The sequence below is a fragment of the Centruroides vittatus genome, unplaced genomic scaffold (genome assembly GCF_030686945.1).
Source record: "Centruroides vittatus isolate TY-2023 unplaced genomic scaffold, ASM3068694v2 scaffold_324, whole genome shotgun sequence".
Taxonomy (NCBI): Eukaryota; Metazoa; Arthropoda; class Arachnida; order Scorpiones; family Buthidae; genus Centruroides; species Centruroides vittatus.
The window spans coordinates 4583770-4596667 of record NW_027122701.1 but is presented as its reverse complement, the minus strand read 5'-3'; the positions used below and the strand labels follow the sequence as shown (position 1 = coordinate 4596667).

At 31.5% G+C, this 12898-nt stretch overlaps 1 protein-coding gene across 1 annotated transcript in view; it reads right to left on the bottom strand.

The window, feature by feature from the left end:
- Positions 1-7073, bottom strand: part of LOC136988287 (putative sodium-coupled neutral amino acid transporter 11) — a 65145-nt gene extending 58072 nt beyond the window's left edge. The window contains exon 1 of the mRNA XM_067286169.1: positions 6907-7073. Coding sequence (XP_067142270.1) covers positions 6907-6975 — 69 coding nt within the window. The 5' untranslated portion in view covers positions 6976-7073. The remainder of the gene's footprint in view (positions 1-6906) is intronic.
- Between the last annotated feature and the right edge of the window lie 5825 nt (positions 7074-12898).

Sequence of the window (12898 nt, the reverse complement as noted above, 5' to 3'; positions counted from 1 at the left end):
TTATTCTGCGACGAAACTGGGGAACCCCCTTTCTTTAAATGAATGTATAATAATGACATCTTGCTCATTGTAGCAACTGACAACACCATCTGTACTGACTTGTAGGGATTCCCCGTATTTTATTTAAGAGGGGTAAAATTTTCTTCCGCCCTGGGCAACTGACACCCACGCTATGTCACTAACATCATTGTCTTGGATTTTGATGAAATAACAATAATTAACCAAAACAATTGATATCCAAACAAAAACATGCAAGTTGTAAAAACATTGCACCAAGTAAAAGATTATGACAATTTGGATCACAGTCAAGTCTTTTTTCTTAGGCGTTTTTCTTTGATAAAGATAAGCAAGGTGTTTTGACGCAGTACCCACAAAATTTTTACCTGTATTAATATTTTTTTATATTTTGTTTTGAAGCACTAAACTCAGAAAAATCAATCTCTAAACACCTTTTAGTTGTTGGGATTCACTTTTATTTAATAAACTTTTTCAACCTAGTCTAATAGGCCATCCTGAGGTTACATTTTTCTTGGAACATCTTTATTGTTAAATATCATTCCAAAATAGATTACGTAAATAGAATACAGTGATACGTCTGTTTTCGTCAGCGTTCTATAATAAACTCAGTCAGCGTACCTTACGACGAAAGTTATGGGAAGACACAATGTACAATTGGCAAGATAGATGGAACGAAAACAGAAGTCATATAACTTATGATTACATACCGGATATACAACAATTTTATAAATTAAAATGGTTTACCCCGGATTATTATACCACTCAATTCTTTACTGGCCATGGGAAGTTCGCCAGCTATCTGGCCAGATTCACTAATAGGACATCGAATGAATGCCCTACTTGCCATATCATAGATGGCTCGAAACACTACTTCTATAATTGTGTAATGACTGAGAGAGAAAGACAAGAACTAAGGGTACTGATGGAGGAGCTTGGTGTGAGATGGCCATGCAACTTATCAGATATTTGGATAAACAAAAATGTTTACAATGCTTTTATAAAACTTGCCAAACAAACTGTTAAAATTGCAAATCAACTCATATATAATTAGTATATCTTTAGTATAAAATAACTTGGTGTATCATTGCTTATATTCAATTCCATTTACATACTACATCCATTATTGATATTCTATACTCAATTTCTCTTTAATAAAAGTGTCTATACTTTGAGTGAAGCGATGACCAGGTGCTTTCTCCTAATCAACTAAACATTAACTATCTTAGTGATTGCCCTACGAAAGGAAGTACTGTATTAACTATATGTACTGACAGAATACATTTGTACTGGCGAGTTCTAACTACCAGCTTGTACCGCAGCCTGTTTTATTAATTTGAGTACTAACAGAGCACACACTAAGAACGGCAATCTGTGTACTGATAAAGCACACTCTAAGAAGTGTAATACTCACCAGCTAGAAATGTACTTTTAACAGCTTATGATGGAACAGAGAAATTACTATGTCAGTGTCAACCCTTACGGGTGAGATGCTTAACGAACAACCTACGTTATTAATAAAACGTTTCGATGGAGAAGTGCTCCTTTGATATTGAACTTATAGGTGTGGTGAACTACTGTAATCTTCAATGGTCTCGTCGGGAGCAAACCGACCGACCTTTTTTTTTTTTTTTTTTTTTTTTTTTTTACAGTGGTGTTCATTAATTTCCTTCAACGCGCTTGGCAGGTTTAGTGAGATCAACATGTCTATAATATCTTTCAACGAATTCTAGACTTTTAGTTTAGCTTTCTTAATTTACCACTTAAGTGCCTCAACGTCCTCCAATGTGTCTTCAGTATGTTCATAAGTGTTTTAATGTGCTTCGTATGCATTAGTGTGCCTAATAGGCTTAGTGCTTAGTGTGTTTCAATGTTTAAATCAATTCAATGTGCTTGAGTGTGTCTCAACATATCATTGTGGTGTTTTCAATGGGTCAAGTGTGCTTCGAATAAGTTTCGGCAAGCTCCTAAATCTGTGCAATGGGTTTTCTCTGTGTGCCTCGATATCTTAGTGTTCAGCGTGTTTCAAGTAATCAACGTGCCCTGATGTATACGACGTGTTTTTAACTGTAGTACGAAATTTCAGTTTTTTGTGGAAACCAATGTGTTTATGTTTGCTTCAGTTGTGCATTGAGAGGTGCTGCTTTTAGGTCGTCCCTTAGTGCGTGAACTCTACATCGTCTGAGAGTTGCGCCTTGTTAAAGGCAAAGTGTCTTAAACTATAGACATACTGGATCACCTGTAGACCACTCATCAGGCATTCTCCATTTTGGATCTCTGCTTTTCCTACAGGCAAACATTTCGACATTTTAATTGCTGAATAAAACTATGACTACCACGGATGTGCCTACAGTTTTCAGCAACTATAATTACCTATAATAACTATAATCTTTTTTTTTTTTTTTTTTTTTTTGTTTTGTTTTGTTTTTTGTTCATTTAATTTATTCATTTAAACACTATGAATTATTATTACAAATACTATATTGTTCTTACATATACGTATGTACTTATTCTATTTATTCTTTAATTACTTTAACTGTACTAATGTATATATATATTTACTCAATGTTACTCTATTTAATATTTTACAAACCTCTCGGTAATGCATACGCGGGGCCGAGAAATGTACTTTTGTACCTAAATAAAGAATGTATGTATGTATGTCTGTTTTCGTCAATAATCCATCCAAAAACAATTGGCAAAATCTGAAACCAATGAAAACCGAGGCAATTATTTCCATACAAATCAATGTAAATCCAATTAATTCGTTCTAGACACTCCAAAATACATACCAAAAACACATTTTATAGAGAATTAATATATCGTTAAATACTAAAAGCAATAAGAAATTAACATAAAAGACTAATCAGCATAAAGATAAAAGCATTAAGATTAAAGATAAGATAATTAGCATTAAAATGAAAGCAATGGAATTGTTTGGCTAGACACGTGGGGTAATGTCTTGTCTTGTAGAAGCTAGTTGGACATGAGCTTCTAGCCTATATCGCTCCGTGGTAAAGTGTGACATAATTGTCATGTAATAGTAGTTGTATGCATTTATGATAATCATATCGAGGGGAATAATGCCTTCCAGGAAATCTGTTTTGGGTAACTGGCCCCTATTCAGGCATTACAGACGTGGAGAAAACCTGGAAAACTTCACGTGGCCAGCCCGGCCTGGCAAAGCACGAACCCACGACCAAACTCCATGTTCAGGAATGGAACTGTTGGCCAATGGTGGGCCGTCGTGGGGTAATGTTCACACGACGAGAAATAACACCACACTGCGCCAGAAAACGCATGAATCACCCTTTGTTTTTGCAAAATTAGCAGCGAGGTCACTTGAGCTGACAAAATCTGAGGCAATCGATGAAAACCGAGACAATTTTTTGTGAAAAAAAATCAATGAAAACCAAAACTGACAATAAGTGAAGTCAACAAAAACAGAGGTATTACTGTAATATAATAACAAAATTTAAACATTTGAATATAAAGCAAAAATAACTAAAAATTAATATAAATAATAAATAACAGTAAAATATAAAATAAATAATTCAAAAATATATAGTAGAAAATGAGGTAATTAGATCTTCTAACAGACTTATTTTGTACAATGTATTTTCATGCTGTTGCTAAGCTGTCTGCAACTCTTGCACAAATGCACTTATCTTTCAACCTGCTTTTGTATATTTCAAGTTTTCAGCATTCTGTGCTAATGTAAAGGAGTGTATGGTCCCAGCAGCCAAAAAGGTGTTTAGAGATTTATTTAGAATTGTTTTGCTGAGGTTGATTTAGATCAGCGTTTCTCAAAGTGGGCGATAAGTAAATCTTGTGGGCACTGGAGGCAAGGTACTGAACAGTGACCAAAGGCAAAAGTTCGGGTCACTGACAGCAGTTCCCTTTCCTCTGTTAAACAAATAAGAGGAAACATTGCGTTTAATGGTTTTCAGATGTCGAGAACAATGTACGGTAAGGGCACAAAGTGTGAGATTCATAGAAAAGTTTTCCTAAGAATATTTCCAATCCTTTCTCACACAAGAGAAAATGGGTTAGGGGGTGTTGGGTATAACTTTATGGAACAAAGGGAGCGGTGGATCGAAAAAGTTTAAGAATCACTGATTTATATTATTGCACCAAACTTATCTTTACAAAAGAAAAACTCCTAAGAAAAAATTTGACTGTCATGTAAATTGTCAATTTTTTACTTGGTGTAATTTTTTTACATATCAGATGTTTTTATTTGGATTTATTTATTACATAAAAGATATTAATAGAATAACTGAAATTCGAATATAGTATATTTGTGCATATAAAATTTAATAGCCAGTATTACAAATTCGATCAATTCAAATTAAACTATTTAACATGATAAGTACATTCCTGCATTTTTCTGCTGTAGCCAGCTACTTTTACATCATGTACTGTACTTTATACCAAGTTCATTTATTTTTTTAAATAAATATGACCGAATTGCAATTATCTCTCTTTGTTCATCTTAAATGATTTATAATTAACAAAGGTAATATTGAAAACAGAACAAAGCTAATTTAATGAAAAATATTTGAAATTATATATATCAATTGAAAACATTTATAAATTTAGTTTTATCTTTAATTTTAATTATTTATCAGAAGTATAAAATTTTGAATATACATTGAAATTTACAGGTCTGAATTAGAACTGTGAGATTTGTGGATTAAGGATTAATTATTATAAAATATGTTAACAAAAACATTTTATTTCTTTGATAAAATTTTAACAAAAAGAATGTACATTTTTCGTTTCCAAGAGAGGGCAAAAACAAACTTCCTTTCTAGGCTGACTAAAAACTATTCACTGTCCTATGACAATGAGTCAATCACCCATCCATCCCTATAAAAAGGAGTACATTTCCCACCTTTAAGCGCAGTTCATCAGAGGTTCAACAAGACCCGAACTGGCCATATAAGCACAGTTCTTAGAAGACAGAAATTGCCATAATAACTAGGCAGTCTCCCATAGTCTTGAAGGCGTCATATAGAAGACATAAACCATAACGTATACCAAGCGCATAGAAGATTGATTCTCCCATTTTGCATTCTCCAGAATACTTATCAACACGTTAATATTTAAGATCAAACCTCAAGTGAAGGTAGTACAATATTTAGAATGATTTTAAGCCCTCTCTCCGCAAGATAGGTTTTTGAATAGATTATTTTATAATTCATTTAAATTTTGTTTTAATAAATCCTTATTATTGTTCTAACATGATCTCATTCTTCACTAGAATCCGAGCAAACAGCCTTTCCACTTACTCGTGACCCTCCTACTCGAAATTCCTCACAAACGAATATTAGCGTGCCTAACACTATAATTAGGCTGGTGTCAAGAAAAACAACTTGCAGGGAATCCTCACGGACTCTTGATTCTCATTAAAATCTTGGAAAGCCATCCTTCGACTCTGTGGGCCAGTTTTCCCAACTGGACAGCCGATTAAGTGGTATACAAGAATATTCCAAACTTTATATCTCTGGCTAGCCCCTCACAGAACCCTTTTTAAAATTTTTAAATTAATATACTGTTACAACATTTTCTATATTATATCAAATGTTTGTAATTGTAAATTAATTGAAAAATTTTAAAAAGGAGGTGTTAAAAAGTGTAATCTTATAACAATATCATTACAATATATTTAAAAACTAATTTTCCACACTATATATTCATTGATTTATTAACTTTCTTTTAAGAAAAATAATATCTATTTACATAAATAAACCTAAATACACTTGCATTAGTTTTGAATTAATTATTCTGTTCCATTCAATTTTACTAATTACTATTATACTTACTAATTTATTAGAATATATGAATAAAAAATATTTTTTTACAATTTCTGCATACGAAGTTTTCCCACCTAAGAAATTTTCTACCATAATTCCTTCAAAAACTTCTCAACAGGATTCTACTGTAGATAAATTAATTTGATGAAAACATCAATTATTAATTTCAATTAATGTATAAAATGACATTAATTAAGCTTAATCGTAATTAAAAGTTCACCTTCTAATTCATTTAAGATAATCATAAATTTTCTCGATAAATCTTTGCAGGTAACATAACAAGATGCTTAAATTTTTATTAAACATAAATAAGTATAAATTAATTCATTTGCTTTAAACTAGAGTGACCCCACACCACGGTTTGTCTGGGACCATCGCAGCTTTCTCCCACTTTTAATCCTCAAAATAAAATAAAATTTTAAGTAGAACTATTTTATAAGTCTTCTAATACAATGTAACTAATTTATAGATCAATATTTAAATAATTGTTAAAAAATAATCTCGGTTTAGCCTTTTTAGACTCATCTTTCACTCTCTTAAAAACTGTCCCAATTTGTGCAATAAACAATACAGCCATTCTATTTAAACATAAACAAACAAACTGTATTCAATTTCGTACGAATTAGTGAAATCCCCACAAAGGATTTAATGTATTGAATTGACTCCTTTCTACGATTTGTCTTCTTTCTGGAAAATGTAAAGAATCTAACGTATAATTGGGGACAGATTTTGCACGTAATATAAATAAGCTGCAGCTTAGGGCCTTGCATTATTGGTCTATAGTCCAGGACTTCACATATTTACATGCATCATTATTTGGTGGAGGGGAGAGCCTATTATATGTATAATTTAGAACCATAAATCAGTACTGCATACAAAACTGTAAATGAAACTTTTATATAATAATTTTAAAACTTCTAGTATGGAGAATAGCTTCATCTCACATAAAATTTTAAACTATCAAAATACAAGTATAAGTTTCTTTTAGGCAAGCTGCATGTACACAAATTACCTAAAAGTAACTTATATAAAACGATAATAAAACAATATGACACATAAAAATTGAAATTACCTGAGGTGGAGAAGTTGGTGACACAACAGTTTTTTTCTCCAATATATATGTGCTTTCGCCGGCTGCCATTCCACTATTTTTCTCGAACAAAAATTTATTTTAATATACACTCAACCAAACTTTAAACACAATTTCATTTAAAGCGATCAGCATTGACGTGGTGACCTCTGGTGCGGAAAAATTGCGATGTAAACAAACCATATTCTGACCAATCGCTTTCGCGGTTACAATGACGTCACGTACATCAGTGACAATTTTTCTAAACATCGTTGCTGTCTGTTTAAAATAACTAAAAATCGCAGATAATATTTTATAGTTGATGTAATTTGTTAAATTAAAACGATAATTATGTAAGAATCGCATTTTTCAGTGATGAATCATGAATATAACACGAATTAAAATAGCGTACTCAACTTTTCCTTCGTTACAATTTACTTGGCCTAAATAACAAATCAAGCATAAAATCAATACAGCATAGATTTTAATTGTGCCGATAATAATTAATCGTTACGATTTACCTTATCACAAATTTATTTATTCTTAATTTCCATGTAATATAGTATGATTCCTACAGGCTAATTCCTATAAGTTGGAGGCGTTTACAGATTCCATAATTCTAAAATAGTTTATCATTTCGTAGGGACAGTCCATTAATTACGTGTACAGTTTTCCAGCCATTTTTGACCCCTTCCCTCCTGCTTGTGTACAATGATGTCCTTTTGGCAAATCCCTACGCCTTTAATTACGTCTACAATAGTTTACAGAATCCTCCTGGTATTGAATGACTTTAAACTGATAGTTTATTCACACAACTAGAAAGTAGACTTATAAGAAAAAATACGAATGACACTAAAAACGTCCACGTAGAAAATGCTTCGACCTCTCTCACTCTCCACCTGTCATTTAAGCTGTACACGTAATTAACAGACGGCCATAGAAATTACCAATTTTACAAAGTAAAACCTTATATAGACCTGTATATATTTTTCATAAGCCATTATAGATGCTAACATATTTATATTGATGTGTGTGTGTGTGATAATTTCGAACAAATGCAGCCAGGTAACTGCAGTAAGAATTAAGATAAATTTTTGTTTGCTCAATGTTTAAAAATAAAATTTTTAACAAATATCTCGATAAATAGGATAAAAATAACAAAATAATCACAATCTTACGATAAGTACATGATCTAAATCAGACACGTGCACAGGATTTTTAGAAGAGTGAGGTTTTAAAAAACACATTATTTTTTCATGATGTAGTTTGTTAATTTTTATATAGGATAACACAATACAGTAGATTAAGGAGAAAATGAAATGATACAAAATAAATAAATTTAATTTTTTAAATTCTTTCCAAATGGAGGGGGGTTAAATCCCCAAACTCCATCCCCTTGTGCACAGTGTTGATATAAATATTTTAAACTCTAAATAGTATTTTTTATTGCCAAATATTTTTATTAATATAAATTAAATTAAAATAATTTTTTATAATTTTCTTTTTTTTTTAGTCTAGCTCTATGTTTATTTTTATTAATATGAAATTCATAATCATAAGCTAATTTAAGTACTTAGAATAAAAGTTAAAACGCCCATCAAACATAAAATTTTATTTTATCTTTTAACAAAATATTATTATTATTCTAAAATGTATAATAAGTTTAAAATCTTATTGGTATATTATAATATATTTAAAGTTCTAATATGTTTTTCATTATTTCCTTCCATATTTTATATAAAATATTTTTCCTAATGCCTAAAACGTGAAAGGATTGACATTTATGTTAATGAAAAAAGAATTCAAATCCATCCTTTCGAGTTTTTATTTTTATTTTATTTTTCCGTTCTTCTGGGCATATTTTTTATTGCAAAATATTTTATGAGATATTAATTATTATGAAAGAGAAATTATCCTGTAAATTCCTATAATAGAAAATTAATTACAGTTTTAAATTCTAGTTTATTGTTATTATTATTATTATTTTCTCTTACCCAATTACAATATTTCCTTCTGTAACAGAAAGAAATATTGTAATCTAGTCCAGTTCCTTGCCAGTTTTTTTCTTCACCATGCATTAAAAATATTAATCATTAAATAATCGAAATATTAAGCTTAAAAATATTTCAAAGTAGTTATATAATTTTGAGACAATTTTAAAATTGTCTCGATAAACGTAGCATTTGAAACTTCTCTGCATGATTACGGATGTTACCGAATATTTTGAACTCTAAGTTAGTGTTATATTTAGTAACTGGATATAAAATCTGTAAGATTGCTTTTTATTAATAAAGAAACATTTAATATAGCGCATTTCATTTCTTCAAAAACAATAACAAACGGAGCCCGATCTACGCCTGGACTCCTCAACGACCTTGCTCACTATCCCCACTGTGGACCTGGCCAAAACTATGATGAACGTGAAACATGCCCTCTTACATGTTAGTGATCAAAAGATGAAAAGAGAGAGGGGAAACATAAAACTATTAATAAACTAATTATATTTGATAGACTCTATTTTCGGAAGTACAGATTATCAAAATTTACATTATATGAATATTTTCTAACTTGAAAACAACATTTTAAGGTGACCCTTTTCCAAGAATGACAGCAGGCGTGTCTGTCAAATTAGAATAAACCTAATTATAGCATGTGTGACAGATGTTAATGATTCTATAAACAGAGAAATATTATTTGCAAATAATAATTCTCTAACTGTACTAATAAAAATTTATAGATGAGAAAAACTCACAGAAAACGAACTTTATACTTTTCAATTTTAATAAAATTTTGACATCTGGCAAAACAGTTTAATCTTTTATCAGAAAGACAGTGAAAGACAGTGAATTTAAAAAAAAAAAATTCATTTTTAAGATAATATATTGCGATCTCTAAAATGAAAACTTGAGTTTTTGTTCATTGGATAGCACTGATGGTTAAGAGAGTCAAAGTACAATATTTTTGGAACCTCCTAAAAAGAACACGCAAGTACAGACTTTCGTATCTGCATTGAATAGGTCATTGTATAATCACAAGAAATTCCAGTGTCAAATAATTATAAACATCAATATTACTAAATTACTGTTAGCAATGCTACGATTGCTGAAACAGTGGGTGTCTACAATTAAAGTTCATGTATTACGAGCCGTCTGCAGCAAAAATTGCTTAACGGAAGTGAATAAAAATTCCGGAACGTCTTATCGAGAACATGGGAAGGAAATTCACTAAAAAAACAAAAAAAAACAAAAAAGAATAGTTTCAAAAATCACCATTGAAGGATAATTTATAATTTTATTTCAGCATTACAATGCAGTACAGTGGAAATCACCTCAAAATATGTTCAATATGTTGACCGCCATTATCTTCTATCATCTGATATCTCGGAATAGCATGTTCGATTGTTGACTGCAATGTCTTCCTTGAAATGTTTAGTATGGATTTAGATTCTGTGATCGTACAGGCTAAACAATTGAAAATTGCTGCTGATAATGCGTTCGTCCGAAAAATGATTTCTAATCACCCGTTTAACACAGTTTTCTATATCTGGAAGGGCGCCATCTTGCATAAACATTGCTGATTCATGACGTTAACCTAACGTTGTTGGAACGCTGGAATTTGTATTTGTCAATAATGATGCGTATCTCTTTTCAGTAATGGAAAATGTAATGGAACCTATGGAGTTCCTCGAATCAAATCTGTCCAATAATGAACAATGAGGAAAATCAGCATCAAACTGTTACTTTTTAAACAAATTTCCAGATGTGCATGGAAGTTTTCTCTAGTCCAAACTCGGCAATTATGCGTGTTAACCATAAAGCATAGAATTAAAATGACATCAGCTTTATCTTAGTAAAAATATCATTTCATCATCATCATCAATGATATCAATTCATATCATTTTTGAAAGGGTTTCAAAAATGGTTTCAAAAAGTGGTTTCACAAATGGACAAGTGGTTTCAAAAATGGACAAGTGGTTTCAAAAATGGACAAGTGGTTTCAAAAATGACAAGTGGATTTAGTTTCAAGTGACTAAATGGCAAGAAATGGCATCCATTAATATCAGTTACTATATCAAGTAATATCAATTTGTGTCAAGTTTCACAATCAAGTGAGATCACTTGATGTCAACTGATCCCATGTTCAGACTTTAAAACTTTGAAAAATATTTTAAAACCATTTGAAAATTCAAATAATTATTATCAATTAATGGTTCTCTTGCAAAAAGAAAATGGTGGCAGATGAATAGTCATTTGTTTTCATTTAATAACATTTCCTGATATCAATTCATCACACTTGAAAGCATTTACCATTAGCAAATGATTTAAAATATTATTATTAATAGGTTAGCACGAATGTCACAGTAATATACCCCATTAAAAATAGTGTGCAGAATATAACACATAGTACAGATTATTTGTAGATATTTTGCAGAATTACTAGAAGTAGATATTTTAGTACAGTATACTCCCGGTTATCTGTGTGCCGATTATCCCTGTCTGCTTACGTCTCGATAAAAACTTACGTCAGAAGTATAAATATTAACATTAAAATAAAAAAATTTGGAATGTCACTCTAGCTATTTAAAATGGTATATTGGGCTTCAGAACTACGTCCTGAAAGCCAAGACAAATTAAATGACGCAACAAGTACAGTAAGTTCAGTTGATTCTCGAATAATACGGCTTTACGTCCATGTATGCTGTTTTTTTTTTTTTTTTTTCATTACGCTGTAAAATTGTTCGAAGAAAATATTTTGAATCATTTCCTTATCAATAAATCATTAATATCGCAAAGTTAATGATGTTTTACGATATCTAACCAGAACTCTGTTATTCTCGGTTAATAATACAAGAAATTTACAGTGAACTGCGAAGCGCTTGTTCAATAAATTTTTCTGAATTTTCTGTTTACCTCGAAATTATCGCTCTCAAAACGTATTTTATTCATAACGTATAAATTATTATGTTAAATGTAATATGAAATTAAAAACTAAATAAAAGAAACAAGCAATTAGCTTTCATTAAAACAGACTTGCGGATTATTGTGACTCCATTAATGATGATTATCGCGGATAATCGAGTGCATCTGTATGTATGTATGTTTCTGAAATTTGTTTAACTGTTTGCATATAATAAATAGAATTTATTTAGATTAAGTTCTTTATTAACACAGCTGTAAATTTTTTACCATTACTTGTAGATAATCTGTAAATATAATAATGACTAATAATAATAATAATAATAATGATAGTAATAATAATAACTCTCCCATGGTCACCACCTGGTCGTGGTGGGAGAGCCCAGTAATTTTACTGATCCATAGGGCAATGCAGGCTGGAGCACAAGCTCCTGGTAGGGACACCCATGCCAGTAAGGTCTATGGGGAGAAATGAAGCTAAGAGTGACCACACACCCACATTCTGTGGAGATATGTATCATGGTAGTAACCAGATCTAAATGTGATACCGGCTCGGACGTCGCCCGGGTTAACAAGGTCCGCGTTCGTGAGTTAGGCAGAGGCTCACGTTCGAAAAATAGGCCACAGTCTCCCTTGGTTACCGGTGGCGAAAGCAGCACCGGCCCAAGCATGGCTACTGCAATGCCCTCAACAGATGTGAGGAACCAACCTAGCCTTGGTGTTTCTGTGGCAATGCATCCACAGACCACAAAGGCTGGAAAACCACGCCAACGGATGAAATGGACAATAGAAATGAACGAGTTTATCATCCGTACTTACTACACGATCACAAAACTCGAAACAAACATGACAGCATACAGACAACAACTATACCATAGATTCACACAACAGTATCCTCATCTCACTGTCACCGAACAAAGGGTTGTTGATCAAAAAAGAACAATTATACACAACAACCTTATTCCACAAACAACACTTGAACTTATCAAACAACAGGTTGCTGATCAAATACATCAACAGACAGAAACATCTAACATTAATGAAGATCATGTAACCTGTCAGGATAATCCAGTAACAAG